This window comes from Syngnathus typhle, linkage group LG7, assembly GCF_033458585.1.
Source record: "Syngnathus typhle isolate RoL2023-S1 ecotype Sweden linkage group LG7, RoL_Styp_1.0, whole genome shotgun sequence".
Taxonomy (NCBI): Eukaryota; Metazoa; Chordata; class Actinopteri; order Syngnathiformes; family Syngnathidae; genus Syngnathus; species Syngnathus typhle.
Window position 1 is genome coordinate 3,951,398 of NC_083744.1, and position 26,550 is coordinate 3,977,947.

The 26,550-nt window shown below is 44.4% G+C and overlaps 2 protein-coding genes across 3 annotated transcripts; one reads left to right on the plus strand and one right to left on the minus strand.

Moving 5' to 3' along the window:
• The first annotated feature begins 1,527 nt into the window (after positions 1-1,527).
• Positions 1,528-11,402, plus strand: pex11a (peroxisomal biogenesis factor 11 alpha). Its single transcript, XM_061282360.1, has 3 exons — positions 1,528-1,828; positions 8,414-8,529; positions 9,700-11,402. The coding sequence occupies exons 1-3, from the start codon at positions 1,773-1,775 to the stop codon at positions 10,266-10,268; spliced, it is 741 nt and encodes a 246-aa protein (XP_061138344.1). The 5' UTR covers positions 1,528-1,772; the 3' UTR covers positions 10,269-11,402.
• Positions 10,633-25,859, minus strand: LOC133156521 (RNA polymerase II elongation factor ELL2-like). 2 transcript variants are annotated; one of them, XM_061282319.1, is made up of 12 exons: positions 25,688-25,853; positions 23,596-23,643; positions 18,269-18,390; positions 17,360-17,514; positions 16,245-16,486; positions 15,947-16,071; positions 14,131-14,269; positions 13,576-13,981; positions 13,382-13,436; positions 12,974-13,145; positions 12,825-12,869; positions 10,633-12,510 (listed from the first exon to the last, which is right to left on the minus strand). In XM_061282319.1, the coding sequence occupies exons 1-12, from the start codon at positions 25,823-25,825 to the stop codon at positions 12,400-12,402; spliced, it is 1,758 nt and encodes a 585-aa protein (XP_061138303.1). In that variant the 5' UTR covers positions 25,826-25,853; the 3' UTR covers positions 10,633-12,399. The 2 variants fall into 2 exon arrangements, with proteins under 2 accessions (XP_061138303.1, XP_061138304.1); XM_061282320.1 differs by lacking the exon at positions 23,596-23,643 and having other exon boundaries at positions 25,688-25,859.
• Between the last annotated feature and the right edge of the window lie 691 nt (positions 25,860-26,550).

The following is a 26,550-nucleotide window of genomic DNA, read 5'->3' on the forward strand; positions in this document are numbered from 1 at the left end:
GCGGCCTCCGTATGACGTCCGGTCCGCGATGGGTATTAAACAACAAACAATATTTGACAATAACACACCATCAAGGATTGCACCATCGCATCAAAGGATGTGTCGTCAATTATGAATTTTACTGACTAAGTGTGTTGAGCAGGATGGCTGAATGCGATGCGCGATTGACAACAAACAAGAAGAAAGGTGATTTCAAGTTTTATTTCGAGGAAGATTTGTCATGTCTCGTCCCCAGCTATGTGTCTAGGTTGCCATAGTTTCTGTTCGCGTCGCCCCTCCCTTCCTGTGTCACCTCAATCAATGTAACGTGTTTTGTATTTAAGTCCTGTCTGCCCCTCGCTCACCGTCGGATCATTGCATGTGTTACTGTCATGATGTCTGTTTGGTTTCTGTTCCTGTCTTTGGTCATATCAGCCTGTCTTTTTGTTCCATGACTTTGTCGGTCATTCCTGTTGTTGGTTTTGTTGTACCAGGATTTTCTTTAAAAAAAAATAATAATAATTAAAAAAAAAAAAAAGAATTTAAAAAATTTGTACCCATGTATAATGCGCACCCCAGATTTTAGGACAATAAATTAGTTAAATTTTGCGCATTATACACGGGAAAAAACGGTATTTATTGGTCATGGTAGAGTACAGTTTTCCTTTTGAATTTCAATTACCATGCTAGTATTGGATTGATTGGGTTGGAAACTAGTAAACTAACTGCAAACTAGTCAAGACTTCACCCATAGGGCAAAACCTGTCATTTTGCCCCAACGCCTGACTCATCAACAATCAATTTCAGACAATGGACACGATTCTCAATGATCAGTATCGATAGCCAAGTTGAAAGAAGATGCTGATGTGTACAATACCTGTTTTAGCACATTCCCATCTGCTCGGGTGTCTTTAGTTATCAGATCCCGCCGTGTGACGGGTTGCAATTCCCCTGGCAGATTTTGAAATAACATTTGCTAAACTCTCAATTAAACATAAATGTTTTTTTTGTGTGTCTCAACAAGGATGAATACAAGTTTAATTATGTCGCCCCTCACATTAAGATTGAAGATTAAGATCTGTTCGTGATTTACTTATTGCAAATTCCTACCTGTGTGAGGTCAAGAAAAAAATTAATTTTAAAAAAGAGCACACGGTTTAGCAAAGCCAGGGACGTTGGACGAAATTCTATTCGTTGTTTAAGATTTAATTGTACAAGACTTAACACACTACTCAAATAATTTCCCAAAATAACAACAAAAAGTAGGATAGTTTGCGAGCGCAAAGTAATTACCTATTAACCATGCGTGCCTATTTACTCCCACACAATTATCACATTCGCCACTCGATCTGACCTTTGAGATTATTAATACATGTTAGATGAGTCACACTGAATTGTATGAACAAATATGACATCCGGTGTGAATAGTCCGTGGTCTTAAAATCAGGTCTTGGTCTTGATGGATGGATAAATCGATCGATTGATAAAAAATAAAAAAGAAAATCTGCGGTTAAGGCGTTACCATAGTAACACTAACGCAAACGGTCCGTGACGAAAACTCTCTCGGCATTTATTACGCCCACTAAAACTTCCGTGTTTAAACGAGTTTGGACCAAGTTTAATTCTTAACCGTCGCTGCAAACTTTATTTTGGTTTTGACCTCCAATTTAAACCTGAGCTTAATTCCGCACGACCGAACACTATCGCAGGCGTTGTGCTGAGTCAGGGAAATCAGATCCAAAGAGCGTGCAACAAGTAGAACAAGTTGTTCTCCAACGATCCAGGCAGCAAATATGGAGTTGGTGCAAAACGTCATCAACCAGAGTCAGGGTAGGGATCGTCTTTTCAGGTAGGCTTTTTAAAGATACATACTTTATATTTCTTTTTATTTGATGTTATTACGCAAAAGAAAGTAGCTCACAACACAAACGTGTTGTGCTTGATTTGGTTCCCCCGTGAGATTTTGTTCCCCCTGCCGCGGGAGCACGCACGCTTTGTTTGGAAAGCGAAAAACCGATGTCGTACGGCGTCGTACGGCGTCAGCACTATGTTGTTTTCAATAAAAACACGAAGAACTCACGTTTGCGTCAGTCAATTTTAATTTTCATAAAGGATTATTCTCATTTGATGTCTTTAAATTCATCCGCGTTCTGCCATTGAAGCGGGGTGCATTCAAAGACCAGTCGTACAGACGGAACACTCATTCACTTCACCAAAAAGCAACAATATAATTACGCATAAACCTCGATGCAAAGAAACTGCTCTTTTTGGGTACAGGGTACAAGGAGTATATATTACAAAGGAGACTTTCTACTTAATTGTGATCATCATTCATCCATCCATCCATCCATCCATTTTATTACTCAGGTATTTTCAAAGCAAATTAATATTGTTGCATTTATAAATTTGCTTTAACATGACAGCGCAATATAATTAAAAGCTGACACTATAGCTGTCCGAAAGTCTATTGATCCGACACCGACTTTTCCGAGGTGCACTTGAACGCCTCCTCAGAAAGCGGGACACTTATGAGAACGCTGCACGCTCCTTTGCTGGTCTCGCGCTTAGGGAGGAAAACGGACTTACAAACCCCTTTTTCCCGTGACATTTGTGTGCGTTTATGAAACCCCAGGTGAGTTAGCAGACTGGCCTGTACACTTGGGGGAGCGAACATATCTTTGTTTACTTCCTGTTGCTGGTACGAGCGAATATAACTTGTATGGGATAAGCGCGTGGTTAATGGCTTCGCACGGGGTGCCGCCATGTTGTCTGCGTACTATCGTCATATGTTTGTCAAACGTGTGCTTATAGCGTTAGAAATGTATTACTGTGTTTAGTTCAGTTGTGTAATATACGTTGTTATTACCGAGTGCCGTCGGCCAGCAGTGCACGTCTTAAAGCGGCAGTAACGCACTTATTGAATGTTCATTAAGTGTGGTAGCAGTAGTAAAGTTTATGGCCCTGTATATCAGTTGTTATTGCTTGCATTGTGCTATTGTAGTTGAGATACCCTACATAGCTGTTTATGCATATGTTTATTAGATGATGTAATTTGACTGTCATAATCTAATTACATTATTTCCCTTTGTTTTCCTTCTGTACACACACACACATGCACACACACATGTACATACACTTTTAGAACACACATATCCAAACACACATATACACACATGTATACAAGTACACACTCAAACCCACTAACATACACTCCTGGAAACCTGTACACTCACTGCTGTTGAGAATAAAGTTGATGCAAGATTCTCTAACCGGACTCGTCCATAGTGCTCCATCCCTAACCACTAATCCACATCTTTACAATAGCAATGTCAAACGTGTTCATTTAAGAAAAAGCCACACACGTTTTGTGATCAAATCTTTCATAACGAGAATGATTTGAGTGAATTGATTTGAATGAATAATTGGGAAGAAATTTCAGTTCTGAAGGCTCCTTTTGTCCCAAGCAAAGTGACAGATGGTGGGGAGGGGGGATAAAAATTGTAACAAGAACTCTATAAATAATGTCAAGCCGTGAGGATATGTCCCCCCCCCCCCCCCCCCCCTTATTTTGAGAACGGTGAGTGCTGGACTCCAGCAGTTTTTTTTCTGTCTTCCTGGGGGTCTGTTCAGGTTGGGTGGCAAATTTGAACAGGTTCCCTCACTCCTAGGCCAGATTACAGGGGGGGAACAAATCTTCACAGCTGCCCCGTGAGGATTTGTCCCCCCCCCCGCCTTATTTTGAGAACGGTGAGTGCTGGACTCCAGCGGGGGGGTTTTCTGATGATTTGTGCAGTGATACCGTTATTACTGCACTTTATCAATTTCTTTGGCCTTATTTTGGTCAAACAACTTTGTTTCTTAATCATATACCTAATATACATAAAAAATTATAACTTTAAACTTTAAGAAAAAAAATTTTTTACATTTAAAATTTTTTTTATAATAAAATAAAATGAAAAAATACAAATTTTAATTAAAAAAAAAAAGCAAAATGGTCTTCAAGCAAGCTTCAAATATTTAGCATTTAATTTCTGTACATGTACGCAAAAAAGAGCCTTCGGTTGGAGGCTCCCCGACACATACAAGATGGAACCACCTGCAACACTCGTCACACTGAATCTGATAAACAAAGAAAAAAGCAAGATCATACAATGCAGCACATTTACAATAATTTACAACGAATGTGTAATTCAATATATTTCTTAATCATCACATGCATTAGTTAACAAGACCTGACATAATTACCCATCTGTTGTCTGTGTCATGTGTAGCTTCCCCACAAACAAAGCACAAGTTAGATAAATCATCTGTGAAAACAAAGACAGAAGAATTGCTATAGTACTTCCCTGTGTAAAACTTAACTGAGTTGTATATAGCATTGATAGCACAGTCAGGACCATTCTTTGGGTGGCAATAACATCTCTTGGGTGCATATTACTTACCAGTCTCTAATAGAAGTGTGGTGGCAATTTGCAGCCTGTACCTACCGTTTTTTTCCATGTATAATGCGCAAAATCTGACTAATTTATTGTCCTAAAATCTGGGGTGCGCATTATACATGGGTACAATTTTTTTTTTTTTTTTTTTTAATCCGGATATCATACGGAGGCCGCCATTACAGATGCGCTTTCTTCTCTGCTGTTCACTTCAAACACGCTCCATACGAACACAATGCTCTCGTATCAGACGCTTGCTCGATCACCTGCTCGTTTGCTGTCACAATGTACCCTACACAAATCCGAAACATTTCTTCGCTATTGAGTTTGCTAGCGCATGCGCAGTGATACTGATCGGCAGAATAACATCCAGTTGTTCCCAAAGATGATCTTTTTTCTAAAATAATTTTACGTTTACGGACTTAAGTAGGAGTCAAAATTTGGGTGCGGATTATACATGGGTACAGGCTTTTTTCCAGCATCAACATGCCATTTTTAGCGTATTATACATGGGGGCGCAATATACATGGAAAAAAACGGTATTTACATCATGTGCCTTTGCTGAGAAATCTATTTCTTCATTGGAAAGAAGATGTTCTGCAAACTGAAAAAGACAATTGCAGATGTTTACAGTGCATAAAGAATGCTTTCAATGTTTGCCATCTTTAGCCTATATATCATACAAAAACCTCTGCTGTCAGACAATAATTTCTTTTAGTCCTTTGTTGTATGAACTCTAAAGTTTTGAGTAATGTTTGATTAAGTTTTTGCATAATTGAGTGATATGAGTTTGGTAAATCTAGTCTGTAAATCAAATGCATACTTTCAAAGCAAATACATCACAAGAGGTTGAATCTTGTTGCCTGGGATGGGGGACAGTGCAATAATTTGTTGGTAAATAGTTGGGTCCATTGTGCGGCAGCGTATTGTTGTCAGAAAACAATGCCGAAATGACGCGAAGTGCGGAACATATTCTCACAGAGCACCCGTGAGGATTTGTTCCCCCCCTGTAATTTGGCCTAGGAATGAGGGAACCTGTTTAATTTTTTTCACACAACCTGAACAGACCCCCAGAAAGACAGAAAAAAAACAGCTGGAGTCCAGCACTCACCGTTCTCAAAATAAGGGGGGGGACATATCCTCACGGCTTGACATTTTTTATAGAGTTCTTGTTACAACTTTTTATCCCCCCTCCCCACCATCTGTCACTTTGCTTGGGACAAAAGGAGCCTTCAGAACTGAAATTTCTTCTCAATTATTCATTCAAATCAATTCACTCAAATCATTCTCGTTATGAAAGATTTGATCACAAAACGTGTGTAGCTTTTTCTTAAATGAACACGTTTGACATTGCTATAGTGTCAGCTTTCAATTATATTGCGCTGTCATGTTAAAGAAAATTAATAAATGCAACAATATTAATTTGCTTTGAAAATACCTGAGTAATAAAATGGATGGATGGATGAATGATGATCACAATTAAGTAGAAAGTCTCCTTTGTAATATATACTCCTTGTAGCCTGTACCCAAAAAGAGGAGTTTCTTTTCATCGAGGTTTATGCAAAGAGCTCACGTAATTATATTGTTGCTTTTTGGTGAAGTGAATGAGTGTTCCGTCTGTACGACCGGTCTTTGAATGCACCCCGCTTCAATGGCAGAACGCGGATGAATTTAAAGACATCAAATGAGAATAATTCTTTATAAAAATTAAAATTGACTGACGTAAACGTGAGTTCTTCATGTTTTTATTGAAAACAACATAGTGTTGACGCCGTACGACGCCGTACGACATCGGTTTTTCGTAGGGGTGTAACGATTCATCGATACACATCGATTAATCGATATAAGGCTCTACGATTTATTGGCATCGATGCTAAACGTAAACATCGATTTATATCGCCGTGTTTGACCTCGGACATTAGACGCGACTTTATTTTGAAATCCAGTTCATTGTTGCTTGCTTCCTCTTTCCGGGAGCAGTACGCGGCGTGTTGTGTTGTGAGCAGAGCAGGCACGTAAAAGGGGAGTCGACAACTACCGTTTTTTTCCGTGTATAGTGCGCAAAATTTAACTAATTTATTGTCCTAAAATCTGGGGTGCGCATTATACATGGGTACAAAAAAAAAAAAAAAAAAATTTTTTTTTTCATTTTTTTTTATTTTTTTTTTTAAGTCCCAATGATCGTCACACACGCAGGGAGGCAATGGGTCCCATTTTTATAGTCTTTGGTATGGTCTTAACTAGGCTGGATGTAATTTTTTTTGTTGGCGTTGATTTCTCCGACTGCCCGTAAACGCACCACCGCGCTTCGTGCGCGCACGGGACAGCAAACGAGCAGGTGATCGAGCAAGCGTCTGATACGAGAGCATTGCGGTCGCATGGAGCGTGTTTGAAGTGAACAGCAGAGAAGAAAGGCAAAGTGTTGTGAAATAAAATGCACAGAACGGATGCGCAAGACACGTCAGCTATATAAAGAGCGAGAGTTGTTTTCTTCCTATTAGTTTCAATTCACAGTTTAATTAGCAGTTTCAATCAGCAAATAACAAAATGCGTATTACAGGTAATATTTTATTTCACAACACTTTGCTTTGTTCCTTTGGTCTCTGCTGTTCATCCTAAAACACAAAGGCGCTCTTTAAGCAATGCGACAGTGAGCGCCCGGCGCGCTGCGGTTGCGCGACCGCACCAAATTAAGCTCCCTGCGCAGTGCGCACTGAGGTCCACTTAAATTTTAGAAAGTACATCAGGACTTTAAAAATATCTTCTAAATTTCAGCGACGGCTCTGTCACAATAATCGACCAGCCCGGTGCAGTTGGGCGGTCGGCGGCGCGCTACGGTTGAGCGTTCTCTCGCACGCTCTCTCTCTCTCTCTCTCGCTCTCGCACACACGCAAACCGGATATCATACGGAGGCCGCCATTACAGATGCGCAGAACGGATGAGCAAGCTATATAAAGAGCGAGAGTTCAGTTCTCTACCTAAATCCGTATTACAGGTAATATTTTATTTCACAACACTTTGCCTTGTTCCTTTCTTCTCTGCTGTTCACTTCAAACACGCTCCATGCGCACGGAGCGCGGTGGTGCGTTTACGGGCAGTCGGAGAAATCAACGCCAACAAAGAAAATTACATCCAGCCTAGTTAAGACCATACCAAAGACTATAAAAATGGGACCCATTGCCTCCCTGCGTGTGTGACGATCATTGGGACTTAAAAAAAAAAAAAAAAAAAAGATTAATTTTTTTTTTTTAAAAATTCATAAAAATTGGGTGCGTATTATACATGGGTACAAGCTTTTTTCCAGCATCAGCATGCCATTTTTAGGGGTGCGTACTATACATGGGGGCGCACTATACACGGAAAAAAACGGTAGTACGCGGCTCCTGGGCTGGTGCTATGGCTAGTGTCCAAAAAGACGAGGAAATTTGCTCCCCTTTAGGCTTCAAGTCATTCGTTTGGAAGCACTTTGGATTCCAAAGAAAAGATGACTCATCGGACAAAACACTTGCAGTTTGTAAATCCTGCCATGCGGTGATCAAATATTCAGGAAGCACAAATCTCGCCGCACATTTAAAGAAAAAACACGACATCAAAGTTCAGTGTTAAAATAAGCACTTTGTATACTACAATACTCTTGTAATTTCCTAAATAAAGAGTTTGCAGTACCTTGTTGATTTTGCGTATGAATTGTTATAAATCAGGATATTGTTCTATATTTTTTATTTAAAAAAAATATATATATGTATCGATCGTAGAGCACTATATCGTGATGTATCGTGAATGAATCACAGCAGGGTTTAAGATATCGGCAAATATCGTATCGTGTTTATTTGTATCGATATGATATCGTATCGTGACAAAACCCGCGATTTACACCCCTAGTTTTTCGCTTTCCAAATAAGGCGTGGGCGCTCCCGCGGCAGGGGGAACAAAATCTCACGGGGGAACTAAATCAAGCACAACACCTGAACACCTGTTACAATTGTTTCTTGTTTTAGAGCCACCCAATACGCATGTGCCTTGTGTGCGTACGCTCTTCGAAATGACAACCGGCGCAAGGATCTTGTGAGCAAACTTGAACGTTTGGAGGCAAACATGAGTGCTGGACGAAAGCGTGAGTTCCATCAATCATGATTGTTCGAAATATGTGCTAATCTTATTTGACCATCCCTCTCATACTCTGCCTGTAGAATCAATATTTCATTGTTACATACCAGACAAGCTGTTTTTTCTTTAACGTATTGCAATGAAATTTGTACAAGGGTGGGCTTGTTTTCAATGACGTCATTACATTTTACCCACGCATTAAAATCTCCAAACATTCTTATTGTTAATTGAACCCGCGACCCCGACGATGACGAGGGAACCCCCTCCTTCTCCATCTATGACTCACAGTCGTGAACACAGATCTGTATAAATATGAATCAATTGTCATCAAAATATAAAAGCCAGAGAGGATCAGCTTGCAGCTTTTTTTAGTCATGCAAAGGCGAGAAAACTTGATGGCAAAATAACCACTGTGTGTCTCTCACCTTTGACACAATAAATGCATTGTGGCGAACGGCGGGAGACTTTGAGGCTTGTCTCTTTGAGATCCGTGTCTGTGTGGTGACAGACAGCTTTGACTTTCTACCCGGGCTCACTTTTTGGACTTCAAGGTTCTGATTCAATCTAAAATTCCCAGACGGACTGTATACGAGCTGCTGGCCCTGCTTTACAAAGACATTCTTGTCTCTCCTGTTGCTGTTATGAGGTCAAGACGCGCTTGGCAGAGCGCTTGATTATTTCTCTGAAACAGGGGTCTCAAACTCCAGTCCTCGGGGGCCGCATTCCTACATGTTTTCCAGGTTTCCCTCGTTAAACACACCTGATTCAATTATCAGGCTCCTGCAGAATGTGAGGATGAACTGATCATTTGCGGCCCCCGAGGACTAGAGTTTGACACCCCTGCTCTGAAGCGTCCCAGCTGAGCAGCCTCCAGACCCAAACTGCTTCAAAGGTCAGAGCTGGTACCAGATTTTGGCTCATGGTGGTCACAAAATGTCTGAGAAAGTTCATGCTGTTGATGTGGGGCATATTTCAAATAACCATGTGACAACAATCCAATCCTACTTAGACATAAAGGGAACAATAACAAAGTCAGTAGAAAGGCAAAAAATTGCACAATCACCAAAATAATATATTTGTTGGCCAGATGTTGACATTTGGACGGGCTAACGATTAGGTTGCTATATCATGTTGCCTAACTGACCCCCTTTTTTTTTTGTCTGTTCCCTTTCCTCAGTGTTCAGGCTGGGGAACACAATAAACGCCATTGAGTCGGCCAAGCGCAACTCACGCCTCTCGGACCCAGCGCTTTGCCTTTGCCTGGCGGTGGCCGATGTGGGCCGAGCTCTCTACTTCATCTGCGATAACACGCTGTGGGCCGCCGGCGTGGGCCTCCTGGCCGGTATCGACAAGGAGCGTTGGAGCGCGGCCGCCTCGCGATGCTACCTCCTCTCGCTCGTCATGAGCCTGAGCCGAGACGTTTACGTCATCTCTCGCTTCGTGGCGGAGAAAACCAGGGAGAAGCACTTCAGGCGGAAAATGATTTCACATCTGAAGCAGAATCCCGACGTGGCCGAGGTGACAGTCCCTCAGTTGGACGCTTTGGTCTTCCTGCTGCTGCACTGCTTCAAATCCCAGCCGGCCGTTCTTTTGGACACTGTCAAGAACGTTTGTGATTTGTCTATCCCGCTGGACAAGTTGGGCATTTACCGCTCCAACGCGGGTGCCGTCGCCTTTTGCGGCCTGCTGTCGTCGCTCATCGGAATCGTAACCCTCGTGCGGCCCGATTTGAAAATCAAAGCTTGATGTGTTCCTTTCCTGGCTCGGACAAGGAGGATTTTTAAGATTGGAAGCTTTGAAAGGCCCAATTTGATAATTGTTCATTGAACTTTAATTCTCAATTTAATTTTTTGAATGGGCAGCACAATAGATTGAATATGATGACTCAGCAAAAAAAATGTGAGGTGATTTTTTTTTTTCACGTATGAGGGGGATGAACCGACATTGACTATAGCGGCTTGAACTCGATTATTCGCCAAGTTTGATATTAACGGTCGAGATGACATAAGTTGGCAGTCGGCGTTAAGTAGTACGGAAAAAAAAAACAGTTTTCAACCCCCAGTAAATAGTCTGTAGGCTCGCATTTAAAAACACAGGTCTCTAAATGTCACACTGTTCCACTGAAAATAGCTTTATTTTCTTTTTTTTGTGGGGGTGGGGCTGAGACAAGAATACATTTGTTTTCCTGAAAGCTTTTTCTTCCAAAGCCAGTATTTGCATAACACATCGGAATTGCAAAAAATATATTCCATTTCCCTTGGCCCACACTTGCAGGTTCTATTGTAGAAAAGAAAATAAATAATTTGCAAAGAGGAATAATCCCAACACGGAGAAATAAATAAGACATTTTTTCCTCCCCGGCCGATGGCTTGCCTGCCGGGATTTCTTTCATTTCACATTTGGTTGCGTCACGTAGAGAAAAATGAGGGCTCGTCGCTCGCGCTAGTTGCCGTGTAACATTTTTAATATGACCAATGGCTCCCTTGTGCCAAAACATATGCTGGTGTTCTGGAGGCCCACGTGGGGTCAAGCTCGGGCGTTAATTGTTAACCGGCCCACTAAGACGTTTTTGCCACGAAGGACGAGAAAAATGAACTTGCAACACAAAAGCACTTTAATGGTGCAGAACCTTTTTTTTTTTATGTCCCTGGGGACAAACAAAGGCACCTTCAGTATTTTGCTGCTTACAAAAACGGCTACAATCGATCGGGATGATGAGCGAGCGCATAGTCATCTCGCAATGACACTTGTTGGCTTTTCCTTGACTCACTTAATTTTTTTCCCAGTTTGCTTTAGCATCAAGAAATACGTTGGCACCCTTCTGTTTGGAATGAAAAGAATATTCTGTGCAATCGTAATAAATATTGTCCTCTGACCTGACTGAGCTCGCTCGCTTGTCTTTATTGAAGCGCACCAAATTGAGCAACGGCGGCGTGCGGCCATTTACAAATCACATCTGAGATTATTTCCGTGCTAATAAATATTGATGTGTTTGTGATATATAAAAGAAACAAAAATTGTGGTCAGCTAGCAGACATGGGCGACAGACACGAAGCTCGATAGAAACGCAGAAATTGACATGGCCCAAGTTTCAATGATGAACATTTTCGGGTTCCAGTTATTATTTTTGGTAGAGATGTCCCGATGATGTTTTATTTTTTTTTGGCACTCAAGTCACCTGATTTTCAGCATCCGCCGATGCCGAGTCCTTACCCGATACTACCTCCAAACATTTTTACAAAAAATAGAATTCATTCAAATTGTATGGACGATGTCATCTTTATGGTCGGAAAAATAAATTTCTTTATATGCAAATTAAGGCTTCAAGTTGAATCAAGTTTGACTTCTTTGCTGTGCTGGTTTTTGTTTCCCTTAATGATTAATCACAATCCGTTTTGTTTTAAAAGAGTCTTCACGTGATCGGGAGGGAGGGACAGCCCTGTTTTTTTTTTTATTTGCGTCATTCAAACGAATCAATGTTTTGACATGAATTAATAAAGTGCGTCAAAGAGCGAGCGAAAACGTTTCTCCGAGTGATGCATGTTTGTTCCCCCCTACGACTGATTGTACCATCCTTGGAATACTTTCTGCGTGGCATGAGAAAGAATCGCATGAATCATTTGGGCACGAACCATCAACTCTTGAATTTGGGGAAAAAGACAAAAGCAGGATTTGGCTTTCATTTGCACATCTGCCCAGTTTACAGCAGGACAATTCATTTGCAGCCTCTCACGGCTCCTTCGCCCCGTCGACACACGGAGGAGGAGTCAAGCGAGTCGCAAGGAGTCAAGCGAGTCGCGAAAACACGACCGACCTATCAGTCTTTGGCTCGGCTGCAAGTCTTTTGGTCCCTTCTCAAGGCACTCACTCATCCTTCCTACGAGAGCTCCTGCGCCCGGTCGTAGTCTGAGATCAGACCTTTGATATGTGACAGTTTCTGGTGGAGATACTCGCATCGTTTCTTCTCTTCCCTGTAGCCGGGAAACTTCTACAAGACGCAAAAAGAGAGAGGGCTCGAGTGAGTTGGGTTTGCAAATGAAGCAGTCGCATTCAAAGTTGTTTTGAAAGCAACACACAAATATCAGCCCCACCGTCTTAAGCGCCTCTGATTAACTCGACTGTTTTAATACAATTGGTTCATTCACAAGTTACAGCCTCGGCAAACAGCGTTCCCTGGTGGCGTCAAGGCGACACTTTGTTAATCAATAATTGGGATCTCGAAAGAATCACTGCCTGGCTGAAACGCCAGTTGAAAGTTGACGTTTCTTGTCACCTAAGTGCTTCTGTATAATTGAAACGTACCTTTTTATACTTGCGGTACTTTTGTAGTATTTGCTCCTCCATTAGCTGGAAAACATTTAAAAGAGGGGAGAAAAGCAAACAGCTTTGCTTATCAGTTGTGTTTTTATAAGTAGAGGAACCGGATTGACCCTGGCGGGTCCAGGCAGTACCTTGTACTCTTGCGTTCCCGGCGAGAGCGTGTTGATCTTTGAGCCTAACTGAACAAACATCTCGGTGATGGCTCCGATGCGATCGTGAAGGGCTCTGTATTCGTCGTACTCGGAGCAGAAGTCTTCTTTGTATTGCTCGCGTTGTTCTGGTGCTGTAATTGGGCCGTATTTTCTGAAAGAAAAAAAATATTTTTTGAAGGGAAGTGTCTTTTTTTTAATCTTCCACTAGGTGGCACTAGAGGTTAGTGGAGTGAGTTGCCATTGCCGCGGAATGAGTTCAACAGATGGAAGCATAAGGTCATTTGTTTTCAAAGCCAGTTTTAGGGAAGAACGCAAACATTTTGGCTTTCCTTTAATTTCATGTAAATGTTTTGAAAGCTTTGGGCTGATTCGATGGTATTGACTCACAAGAAAAAGTCCGGCAGGTCCTTTTTTGTGGTTTGTCTGACGGGGGTTTTCTCTCCTAAGAAGAAAGCACGCAAATGAGCCAACGCAAATTCCATAAGGCTAGCCAGCGTCACATAAGTCGTATCGAAGCGCGGAGGTCAGCCGGCTGTCAATCATCAATTTGTGACGCGTTAAGACGAGCGGCCTGACTTTACCTTTGAGATTTTCTTGGCTCTTCTTCAGGTCCGGGCTGTTTTCCACCATCCACTCCGCTTTTAAGCGCTCGCGTTCTTTCTCTTTGTGCTTTTTTGACTTCTTCTTTTTATGTAGAGCGTTGGGCACTTGTTGGTCAGTGCAAAGGGAAGCGTCCGCGTTGGGGGACTTTAGCGCCTTGGAAGCCGTTTTGGGAACGGCGGCCGAGGAGTCGCTCAGTTTATGGGGCGAGTGCAGCCCGTTGGGACAGGCCCAGAGATGATTGTCGCCTTTGTGGTCCGAGGAACTTTGGGCCCGGTCGGTGCCGTCGTCCACGTGGGACGGCGACTGGCGTGGCAAGCAGTGCTCTAGGAGTCTTTGTTTTTTGGGGCTTTGAAAGTTGGATGGATCCAAAGGCAAATGCCGTTTCTACGGGGGGGAGAAAGTTTGGATATTAGCGGCAAAACGGACACACGGGTCAAGTGCCTTTGCTCTCCTGATCGCAATCACTCAGGAAATTCCCTCCCACTTCCCTTACGAGCCGGGGAAAGTCCAAAGCATTGAAGGTGAACAATTACCGCCGAGAGCGTCTTTGCGGGGCTGAAGCAAGAAGGGGAGTCCCCAGGCGTTTTCTGGGATGACTGGCTGCCTTGGGGAATTCTCAACAGGCCGCCGCTGCCGCCGCTGCTGCCACTGCTGTGGAGTGGCTGAAGCTTCCTGAAGACGAGATGAAGAACAGCGCTGTCAGCCCGTCGACGAGATGAGTGAACGTGTTTCCACAATAGCGGCAGATGCGGGAGCAAATCCTCGGCTCCTTTCATCTGCTTGCTGTGTTTTTTCTGCATTAAAAAGTGCCATAAGTAACTCTTCCACGTTTTCATCACCTTGTTCTGAGAAATGATCAGCGAGTCTGATTTGAAACCCGCCGCGCCACAAACACAAAGAGCCCCGCTGCCTGTATTTGCATCTTCACGCTTGGAGTACAATTTAATTACCTCAACCAAAGTGTTTTGCTCTTAGCAGGGGTTGTTAACAAGGCGGGGAGGGGAAGGGGGGGGGGGGGTGGCACAATTAGCCAAATTCACTTGAGAAGCACACGGCCTGCGTGATTACTGGCAGGCACATGAAGGAGGGAAGAAAGAAAAAGCGTAAAGCCCTGTAAAGCTCAGCCTCGCTAGCCTTAGCTCTTCAGTGCTATGCTACCCATGCTACGCTACGCTAATGCCACTTGGCAAGCAAGTACGAGGCAAATCTATTTCCCTCCACTTTGATGTGTCCTTTCAGACTGTGGTCCCCAACCACCGGGCCGCGGACCGGTACCGGTCCGTGGGTCACTTGGTACCGGGCCGCCAAGCCGCACAGAAAAAAAAAATTATCGACGATCAATTAATTCAAGTCAAGACACTTGTCCCGGTCACGTGACATGTTTCCCCAGTCGAGCCCGCAAAGCTAATACGTGGCGACAGGCTAACTAACCAAGCAATGAAGCATTCAAAACTGCTTCAACACATGGAGACCAAGCATCCTGCAATAAAAGACAAACCTTAATCACTTCGGGTGTCATTGTCTCCGATTACGTCTAGATGGGACCGGCTCGTTTCTGAGAAACAAACTCAGTGCTCCCACTAATTCAACGTAATGGTTAGTTTTATTTTTGTCATCGTTACTTGTTTTTATGTCAGTCGTATCCTTTTATTTCATCGTATTTATATATTTATTATAAATGTATTATTTATTTATTTATATAAATGTATTATTTATTTATATAAATGCCGGTCCGCGAAAATATTTCTGACATGTAACCGGGCCGTGGCGCAAAAAAGGTTGGGGACCACTGCTTTAAGAGATTCATCAGTGCGGAAGAATGCATGACCGCAGCGCCCTTTTGTAGACGTTAGCGGACGTTTGCTAGCATTGCTATTGCTGCCACATCCAGCCTTTTATTTTTCATTCAAATGCAATAACATCTGTAAAAGTAAAACAAATAAAAATAAAATAAAAATAGTGGCAAGAGGTTTTTTGTATCGGGAGCCTCACAAACTTGATCCGGTTTGGTTTTTGAAGCACAGAATTGGCAATCGTGCTATCGTGTTTGAAGCGGTTATCGAAAAAAACGTACCAAAACATTTTCAGTTCAATTTTCTTCCTGAGACTCAAACTAACTCAACTACAAAACGTGCTAAATGTCAGATCATAATGATGTCATTAAGCCTTTCAAATTTGATCAATGCAGAATGCACTACTGCGTTGCCGCCAGCAGGGGCGCTGCTGATTCAGCCAACAAGTAATTATTATTATTTTTTTAAATATGAGGCAAGAAATGCTCACACATTGACAGTCAGACATGTTTGGACATCAGACCAGAGCAGCGAAAGTGGCAATGGTGAAGTGAACCTGATGAGAAGCCTGTGGATGAGTTGCTTCTCCTCGTCCAGGTAGCCGGGCCAGTCTCTTTGGACGTGTCTGTAGAGCTCGTCCTTCAGAGAATAGCTGTTGTCTTTAAGGTTCAGCTTGCCAACCTGAACAAAAAAACAACAACAATAAGTTGTCGGGACATCTCGAGAACAACAGAACCGACTGCACTATGATGACCTCTTTTTCCGGATCATCTATCCATCACTTTGTGGTTTCATTTCTCTCGGTGATCTTATCTCTACGTTTTCTACGGTTGGATTGTTCTTCTACGTCTCACCTCATCCAGCACCGAGGTCAGGTCAGCCTTGTCCTTCGGAGCGGCCCGTTCTCTTTCCAGCCACATCAGCAGCTCGGGTTTCTTATACGGTTTCAAGGCCAGGAGATGGACCACGCGCTCTCGCAAGGGCCGGTGTGCCGCAGGACTGGGAACAAGGCTCCTCTTGTTGCTGGGCGAGTGCTTGTTGCTGCCGTCTGAGCCCGCAACCGGACCCTGCTTCCTGTGGACCTTCACGCACTTACCTGAGATCAAAAACAAAGACACGTGCAGTCAGATCTCAGTCGAGCATTTGTCAAAGGGAAACAAAACAGATGGCAGAACCGGGACCCAAATGGAGTCATCTGTTGGCTTTTCCAAATGCCTTCAGCACAGTTACTCTGCGGTGTTACGCAACCGGGACCCGGGCCATTATACCGAGCACGTTTTCTCCTGTGAAGTGGCCAAACAAGTCTTGCTGCAAGAGTACCAGGAAAATTGAAGCAACAAGCAAACAGAGGCCCTTTCTTGCAAACATGCCTCCAATAATTGGGCCGGCCAGCCGGACCTGGGCAGGCGCCGCTTATAGCTATCTGCGCTCCATAATCTTATTACAACTTTAAGCCATGCTTTGGAGGTCGCCATAGGTCCAAGACGCAATGGTACATTCTGAAGAAGCACGTGGCTGAGGCAGACGTAACGCACCTCGCTCAAAGAGTTAGATGTGAAAACTAGCAAGCCAACTTCTGCGGCTATTTGCAGACCGAAGGCAAAGAAAAAAGAAAAAACCCGTCTGTGCTCTTTTCTAACTTGAGCCTTTCTATGTCAACTTTGCACAGATGTATAAATAGCTCAACGCTCAGATTTAATTAAAGTGGTGCATTTACAAGCAACAAACAAATTTTATGCTACGTTGCTCCTAAATGCATGTTTAGCTATCATTGCGCTTTCCCTGTGACTTACGTTTTGCAGAAGTGGGCCAATGTCAGACAGCCAAATGACCTTTTTAGGCCAATCCAGATCAGCGTGACAGCAGTTAAACGAAAGCCCGTTATCGTGTCGGCGATCTGCTCGATTCCACGCATAATCGCAACGGTGCACTTGGATCAAATCACAGTTTTGCGCATCACGTGACCTACTTGGCCCCGGTTTGATCTCGATGGCCGAGCGGCTCCAGATGTCCTTCTCCACCTGGGACATGCGCTCCCGTGTGGCCTGGTACGAGTCGTCGGTGGCGCAAACAGTGATCTTGTCCTGGATGGTGCCCTGGCTCTCCAGCTGATCCTTGCCCTCCCTTTTCATGGAACGGTCAAAAATGTGTGTTAGCGTGGCAAGCTAAGCGCTAGCCATCCGTCACAATAATAATAATAGCACCCATGCGTCAGTTGAGCGCATTTACGAGGTCACGACAGTCTCCTGGACTTATTTCACGGAAAGCACGGGTTACGTCAATTCTATTCATTAGTTGATAAGTGGCAACAACCGTAAACAGTTGCCGTCTTTGAGATGGAGACTACACAGAAACATTCAGAACACAGCGTGCTAAACTCGTTCTTATGATGAATTTCGTGGAAAGCATCAGTCTAACTCATTTTAATCCCAGTCAGCGTAGTTGGCGGCTAACGTTGGTCATTAGCAAGCTAGCTAACCTCTTGTATGGCTTAGCAAAGTTTGAGTACAGATTTCAAGGAGGAAGACATTGTAAATTTCAGTCAGCAGAGTTGGCGGCTAACGTCGGTCATTAGCAAGCTAGCTAACTTCTTGTATGGCTTAGCAAAGCTTGAGTACAGATTTCAAGGAGGAAGACATTGTAAATTTCAGTCAGCAGAGTTGGCGGCTAACGTTGATCACTAGCAAGCTAGCTAAATTCTTGTGTAGCTTAACACAGCTTGAGTGTCTCGTATGGAAGTGTGAATGGCGCAAGGCGTATCGCACATACAATTGTTAGTGACGTTCAACCTTATTTGTCCCACTTTACAAAATATCTTGAAGCCTTTCACCGCAATTAGCCTCGCGTGTCCTGTCCGCTAATACACGTCGTTGCTTACCCGGAAACAAACTGATGAATGCAGTCGAAGCTGGACTGGGGTTTGTCTTTGCTGTCGCTGGACAGGTAGAACGAGAAGACTCTAAATCCATCGGGGGATTCCGAAGTCGGGATCTTGATGTACTAGAAAGGGTCAAATAGAGTAAAAAAATAAGAGTTGCAGCAAAATATATTTTGCGGAGGTATAAATAAAGTTTGACGGCGTCGCCTCGAGTGTGTAGCTGGCATTGCCAGTTGGTTCCGTAAAACGCGGGCCTGATCAATCCCAGATGTCGCCTGAGTTTTGAAAAATACTCGATGTACCCATTTTGACTTTCACTTCGTTTTTTTTTTTTTTCTCATACGGGCTGACTCGACTCGTCGTCCCAGGTCAAGGATGGTGACCTGTTGCCGTTTGTGGGAGGAGTCTGTCTGAAAGGCTGAACAGAACAATGGCAGAGCGTTATTTTTTTTTCCCTCTTCATCGCGGGCTGTCCATGTAGCCATGGCAACACAGCATGGCGAGTGAGGCTGTCTATGTCAGGGACACGTTACATCAAACGACCCCAAAACCTACTTCCACTAAAAGCAAAGTTCAACTGGCAAAGTCATTAGCGAGCAGGTAATGCGTCCTTTACAACGCACCGGCTCTCGGCAAAAGCGCTCATGGCTCTCTTTTGCCCTCCACATTTTTGTCCTAGATTCTGAAGACACCCGATAATAATCTCCATCTTTTATACGCGAGTGTGAATTTGCGCTAACTGTTGACCGAGCGGCCGCCGCATGCTGTTGTCTTTGTATGTCGCGGCCAAAAGCGCCCGAGGGTAAAGCGGCACAGTTTTGTTTTTTTTGGGACTCAAGGAAAACAAATGTCTGGCTGCCTGCGTCGCCATCGGTCATAAGTGATTGATTATAAGCTGAGTCGCTCAGGGCTCATTGCCCCTGGCAGATGTGGCGGGCAGGACTGTCACAAATGCCCAGTCATGCAGCAAAGCTATAAGCATTTTGTTTTTGGGGTGGGTAGCCAATGAGCAGCAGCTCTCCCCTCTCCCCTTGTGAAAGGCAACGCATGCCATTCACCCTGCCCCCATCAACAGCACGGCCCACCCATGTCAAGCACAAAATGAAAAAGCAAGGAAACAAGGCAGCAAGGAAGCAAGGAAACATGGAAGGCAGTAAGGGGTCAAGGAAGCAAGGACACAAGGAAGAAAGAAAGCAAGAAAGCAATGCAGCATGAAAGCAAGGCAGCAAGGCTAAGGACACTTGAGACTCGCAGCTGATCATTAAGTTTGACCTATTTCTGCCTGGATGCTTGCAAAGTGTATTGGGGGGGCTGCGTATGTCTGCTTCGGGATAGGGGGAAATCAAGAGACATTAAAGCATCAAAGTGCACAGGAGCAGGCAACAGACGGACCTCGCTCGTCCTCGGGGGGGAGGACAAAAGTTTGCTGTGAGGGACATCCAGCAGCCACCACAATTAGAAGTCCAAGCGACGCTCAGCCAAACGGTGGCAGCACGTCCGTCCTGGCTTTGGGGCTGGAGGCAGCAGCACACGAGCCTCCCCCACCCTCAACCGTTGGCCCCCCACCCCATCCTTCTATACGCCACCGTGCACACTTTGCATTCTAATTCTAATCAATGTCACTCAGATCAGACCGTTTGGACGAGAGCAACTGAAGCATTTTCCTGCTCCTCTTTGCTCTCCAAGTATGTACACACGCTCCTCTTTGCTCTGCCTCTAAATGTTCTGTTGACTGTTCCAGCGGGTGACATTTTTATCACCGTGGGCTGGCCGTAGCCTACTTAGACGCTCAAGTTACGTCATCAAGTTACGTAATGACTCAAATGGACTCGGAACAATTAAAAGGTCGAACGCGGCACCTTTGAATAATCATCCTATGTGTCTTCGGCGCTTTGACGCTGTCGCTCATCCCGTCGTTCCGGGAAATATGCAAAGAGGACATATTTGTCCGTCTGGCTATGAAGGCAAGAATTCATTAAACGTCTTATTCTCTGCTGTGCGCTAATTACAAGTGTGCAAATTTAATCTGATGATGAATTGCTTCATGGGGAAGACGTGATTAGCGGCGTGCGTGTGTCGCAATACCACCCACCGTTTAGACGCTTCCAGAAGGAGGCGAGCATCAGGACGGCCACGTTTGCTGGCATCGTGTCACTGTGCCGCCCCCCTCCCCTCAGATACAATAACTGCCTCTGTGGCTCGGCCCGGCACATCTGCTCCTCCGGGCACGGTCTGTGTTTGGAGATGTCAAATACTTTCAAGCCATCGTAAGGTGTGAACTAAACTGGAACAGAAAATCTCCGTGGGGAGGGGAGGGGGACACAAGACTCCATCGCTGATGTCCTTGTTTAAAAAAATAATAAATCCATCTTTAAATCCTAGGGCATATTTCAAGCGGCTCATCTTTTAAGATGCACCAAAGGGATCCATCTATTTTTTTATTTCGAAGTCTTGTGCCTCTTGGCCCCTCTTGTCTGTCCTCACACTAGTCCCCATTGTTTTCTCCTTGGAGCCTGCTCAGCCGTAGCTGCCGTCTTTTGTTCTCGCCGCATCCCCCCGCCTCTCGCCTGGATTATTCATGAACAGCGGGGATGTGTGGCCGGCCGGGAGGGAGGGGGGCTGGCTTTCCAGGAAAGCCGATGCATGAGGGACGGTCCCCCTTTCGGAATGTTCCACGCCTGGGCATTGTGGTCAAGCGAGAGAATTTCCACCTGACTGCTTCCCTCTGAACGATTTGTTGACATCATCAGTCGTTGATCGATTGTTTTTTAGGGGCAGTTGACACAAAACATTTTGAAGAGTAGGAAAAAGTGAACTTTGAAAATAAAATGTATTGACAGAAAATGAGTCCAATCCTCAAAAGGAAAGAATCCTGTTAAAAAGCCACTTTGGGACCCAACTGGATCTCAAAACCTTCAAGCTCTCAGACCTCCAGCTTGAAGAAGATCAAGCCCAGGTGGGTGAGAAAACAATTTTTTTAACAAGGGCTTTGTGAGCCCAGCTGGGATGTGCTTGAAAAACTATTGACGACAGTGGGGGGGGGGGGGGGGGGTCGAGACAGGAAAGCGGAAAAAAAAAAGGGGGGGGGGCGCTGTCTGCAGTCGCGTGAGGAGATGGAGATGGGCAACTGTCGAACATCCCCCAAGGTGCTGCCGCCTTGTTATGCCACGCAGAATCAGTCTTTCTCCACCGAGCCAGGGCTAATCTGTCAGCCTCATTGCGTCCCCCCACCCCAAGCCTCGCCCCCCCTTAGGATGGAGACAACAACAACTGCCTGGCTTTTTTTTTTTTCTACCTCAGATCCAGAATATATATATATTTTTTTTCTTGGTATGGCGCCGTGAGTGGCTGCCTCCCGGCAGTGTTCTCTCTTTTCCTCTTTATTTCCTTCTTTTCTCTCTTTTTGTCAATTCGGCGATGCTGGTGCCTTCTACCGCACCTCGGTATCTCTTCGGATCGGATCTTTTATTTTATTTTCTTCCTGGGACCGGGATCCTCGGTCGAGACCGGCGTAACTCTACGACGGCTTCCTGCTTATCCGGCCAGTGATGACCAGGTCCCTCGCCTTGGCCTTGCAGCCGCAACCCCTGTGGGGAGTCCGCTCCCTCGTGCTCGTCGGAACCAATGACTTTCGCCATGCTAGCCCCGTGGTGACCATCTGCACGTGCCCCGACTGGGTGCCCGGGACGCTGCTCACACGTTTGCCTGCTTTGTGATGTTTTCACAGATTCACGACCACGGTCCATTGGGCGCCGTTGAACTGGACTGCCCTTACACCGGTCGATGGACCCCGTGGAGGTTATTTTGTGTGTTTTGGGGTTTTGTGTGTTTTGGGCCGCTGTTCCTTTGGCTTTTAGCTTTGATGGCTTTTATCTTGAGCACCTTCTGACTTTTTTTGTGGCGCCGTTGTGTGGCAGCCTTATGAGAGCCTATTGAGTTGCACTCATGCCATCTGTGTGTCTTTGTATACCCATGGATACTGCTGGGGCTTGAATTTCCCCACCCCTCGGGATCAATAAATATTCAATCAATCAATCAAGACAATAACGGCACTTCCCTGGAGGATGCCTGGTTATTTCCTACAATGCCACAAAATCTAATGGCTGTAAATATAGTCAATATTTACAGGGCTGGACATTTTATTAGGTACACCTGCACAAAGACACAAGCTGGCGTTTCGCGGTCGTCTAACTGTGCTGCAGAGCGTTCCTGGCCTCTCCCGAGCCGGTCCACGGACCACACCGGATCATAATCAAATACCGGCCCGGTCACTCAAAAGGCCCTCATTGACACTCCAGACCGCAATCAGGACAGACGGGCGGGCCTCAATAAATAAAATAAAATAATGTGTGATTCATGGGCGGAAACAAAGACAGATGGGACTTGAGCAACCTGGAAGAACAACAACACGTGCCACGACTCTAGCTCTCGCTGAGATTGCGCCAAATTCCTACAATTGTTATTCCGATTAGCTTCAAGACAAAAAAAAGAAGGGGGAGGCGGCGAGCAAAAAGATGACAAGTGCAAAAGACTCATTTGTGGTGCTTCAGTCACGCCAAAGATGGTGAAACAACCCAATAATGGAGAGGGCGGATAGGGGTGGGGTCATTCACCGCCAGAACATACAAACGGGCAAGTCGGCAACACCTGAGCAAAAACGTACAGAGGCCGTCTCAGTCCCGCTGAGAAAAGCTGGCAAGCACAATTGCCGGTTGCCCGGCACAGGGATGTGAAATTCCTTGCCCTGGGAACGCAGAACCGCCCGGGAAAAATTCCTTGAAAAAGCGTGGAGCTCTCGCACCGCTTGGACTCGTCTTTCTTTGAAATTGCATCACCTTCATTTGTATACTCGTTATTGATCACTTCAATGATTCCAGCTTGCTCTCGTTTTCCGCTTGCAAGGCCGCCGCCATTTAATTGCCAACAATTGGCGCAAAATGCAACACGGCCGTGGTTTAGTCTTTTAGCTTCCGGGACCTCGTGGCCGTCGATCGGGCCTGCATTTGTGCACGCGGCAAAGTCACTTTGGCAATCGGCTATGGCGGGGATTAGCGGACTTCTTTTAGACAAGGGACAGTAGGGTAAACCCGCGGCGGACGTGACGCAGGCCTTTTCTCTTGCAAAATATTTGTCACAGAAGCTGAGCTCAGCAAGAGCCTCTCCTTCACACTTGTCATGTTTGTGGCTAAAATCTGGGCGCCATCTGATGAGTCACAGCCGACGACCTTTTTCGCTTGCGCAATTGAGGCCGCTTCTTAAGAAGTGAGCCAGAAGTCGGGTCATATTTTTACAATGTGGTTCCTGATGCACGGGGGAAGAAAACTTACCCCCTGACTTCCTTTGAAGCCAATTGACGTCTGATTGGGCAGTGATGCCTGCGAGACAAAAGAAGCAAAATGATCATTTTGGAATCGTGCCCAAAATGTTTATAGCCTCAAAACATGACAGCAATGCGCCAAACAAGTTTTTTTCATCCACACATACATGAAAAGATGAAGCACCCCGTCACCTGCCCCTCCTCCTAACTCTGCCACAATTCATGACGAGTGATGAGTAAAAGCTTCCTCGGGAGTCACCGGCAGAAAATGCCACCGAGGCTTCCCAACGTGCGTTGGTCGTCTGGGCTTTCTTTCTTGCCAGAAATGCGCGTGGTGAAAACAAAACTATCTTCGTGTCACTGGAGCACGTTTGCAGGGTGGGGGGCGGGGCCATTGCAGCCGATTTCTTCACAAAATGCAAATCAGGAGCGCGGCGCATCCCCGAGGACGCAGCAACCTCCTTCTGAAAGCAATTAGTTTTCATTAAAAGGCCTTTTTTTTTCCTCTCGTACAAGTGGGCCTGGCATAAGACCACTTCTATTTTCCCCTTTGCCCCCCTGCGGATTAAGAAGAAATATAAAAAAATGTGGTGCCTTTAAGGCAAAAGGATACATGGTTAATAGGATGAGACTATTATCTGTTAACTACAGCTGCACCAGTGATTGACAGGGCTTTTAATTCATTATTAATGCTTTGGGGAAATATCCTCCCTGTTGCAGAGCATTGTTCCCATTTTCTTGGCTGCCATTCAACTCCATATTGCACGCAATAAGAAGAAACGTGTTCGTTGTCAAAAATTGCCTCCACGCTGACAAATTTCAATGCGAGCTGTTAGCTTGCGAGATAACAACCATGTATGTGTACATTGTGGCATGCAGGAAAGATGAATTTTCTCAAGTATATTTTATTTAATGTTTATTTAATGCAAATGTTGAAAAAAAAAATTGCTGCGGTTTAGGACATGTAATTATTTTTTTTGTGCTAAAGTTCAGGTCAGTACATTTGCTTTGACAGTGACGCAACTTCACTCAACTCAGTGGTTGTCAGAATGCCCCTAGTGGTAGGCTGAAGAATCACAGCCAGAGTACCATTTGGTTGTATTTAACCTTTCTTGCGCATGACATTTGAATGGAAACATTCCGCAAGTACAGTTATTGATTTATTGATTTATTTACCAAGCAGGGATGATAATCGGTGACCTCATTGATTGGCAAAGTGAAACTATCGAGGCAAGCCAAAGATTGCCCCACACTGCAGTTTAGTTGTATTTCGCTTTTTAGCACAATACATTTGCATCAAGGCCTTTAGAGTTGTTAGTTTCTAAACTTTCATTAAGATCAATTTTAAGATACAAGTTAAACTTCAAGAACAGTTTGTTTTCAGCTTTTTTTCCCCTCAGTACATGTTTTACCTTTATGATCAATTAATTTTAATGGAATTATTCTTCAAGTACAAGTTTTTATTTTGCAATATTTAAGTGCCGTGGTAATGTTCAAACTGCGAATCATGTTACAGTAGCTTTCTGGAATATAATTCTTACTTTTATTAGCTGATACTGTATTTTATTGCCGATGGAAGTACGTTGAGGGTGACATTTTATATACTTGCTGGTACTTTGTGACCTTCTGATTAAACTGTTGCGTTTTTGAACGCAATACGAAAACAGCAGATCATTCTTATCATATGGCAACTTCTTTCAGGGGCGGAAGGGATTATTCTTTGACAAACAAGCACCATTCGAAATTAGATCGGCTTTTCTTATTGAGCCAAAAACAAATTGTTCTGGAGGCTTACGATGAGAATTTGATCAAATCCCTTCATTGGTTAAAAGTCTATTTGGAGCGCAGCGCTCTGTGTTATGATCCGAAGAAGCCAAGCTCGAAAATCAACAACACGTTTTCTCAGAACTCCTTTCTCGTTTGAAAACAGTTCAATTTATAACTTTAACCACCAACATTCGTGGACAAAACTAATTCCAGCAGGAATTTTCCAGCTCCTGGACTTTCGATTTAAAAAAGTAATAATAAAAAATAAAATAAAAAGAAAAGAAAGCGTTTGCGGAGAGAAAAAAAAGGCAGTTCAAGATGATAATTTGTCCTACCTTCAAGTTCTGGTAGGTTTCGAGGGTCCGGATGGCGGTGTCAGTGAGTTTGACGTGATAAAGTGTTCGATTGAGGCTGTGTTTATGGATTTTGCCGCAGGAGAGCCCGTAGCGACGCTCCTGCCTCAGCGCTGCCATTTCTACAACTGAATTTAACCAGCGATTTCCTTGCCCTGTGACGTCACGGCAAAGGGTGGGGCCAGGCTTGCTCCTGGGCAAACATGCACACGCAAAGCCGCACGTACAAGTACAACCTTTAAGTACGGACAGGTTTTTTTTTTCTCTTTCGGTTTCCAGGTCGCACTTTTCCACAGTGGGAGGGTTTTTTGGTCTTTAACATCTATTTTGGTCTCCCGGGCGGCAAAACTGGATCGTGCTTTTTATGTCCACGCGTGTCCGTGTGTTTGTAAACACAAGCATTGGTATGCAAAGTCACACGCGGAGACAGGACAAAGTTTTTAGAATGGCCCTGGAATGCATTGCGGATTCAGTGGTTCTCAAACTTTACCACTGTAGTACCACTTTAGGGGGAAAAAAACAAACTACCGTTTTTTTCCATTTCTAATGCGCAAAATTTAAATAATTTATTGTCCTAAAATCTGGGGTGCGCATTAAACATGGGTACAAAAAAATAATATATATATTTTTTTTATCCGGATATGATACGGAGGCCGCCATTACAGATGCGCTTACTTCTCTGCTGTTCACTTCAAACACGCTCCATACGAACACAATGCTCTCGTATCAGACGCTTGCTCGATCACCTGCTCGTTTGCTGTCACAATGTACCCTACACAAATCCGAAACATTTCTTCGCTATCGGGTTTGCTAGCGCATGCGCAGTGATACTGACCGGCAGAATA

What these genes read in the sequence shown, in the direction of transcription:
- pex11a (XM_061282360.1), top strand. Translation starts at nt 1,773, where the DNA reads ATGGAGTTGGTGCAAAACGTCATCAACCAGAGTCAGGGTAGGGATCGT. An exon ending in GGTAGGGATCGTCTTTTCAG is followed by an intron (nt 1,829 to 8,413) that starts GTAGGCTTTTTA and finishes TTCTTGTTTTAG; the next exon opens with AGCCACCCAATACGCATGTG. An exon ending in CATGAGTGCTGGACGAAAGC is followed by an intron (nt 8,530 to 9,699) that starts GTGAGTTCCATC and finishes CCCTTTCCTCAG; the next exon opens with TGTTCAGGCTGGGGAACACA.
- LOC133156521 (XM_061282319.1), bottom strand. Translation starts at nt 25,825, where the DNA reads ATGGCAGCGCTGAGGCAGGAGCGTCGCTACGGGCTCTCCTGCGGCAAA. An exon ending in CGGGAACGCAAGAGTACAAG is followed by an intron (nt 12,870 to 12,973) that starts GTACTGCCTGGA and finishes AATGTTTTCCAG; the next exon opens with CTAATGGAGGAGCAAATACT. An exon ending in AGTACCGCAAGTATAAAAAG is followed by an intron (nt 12,511 to 12,824) that starts GTACGTTTCAAT and finishes TGCGTCTTGTAG; the next exon opens with AAGTTTCCCGGCTACAGGGA.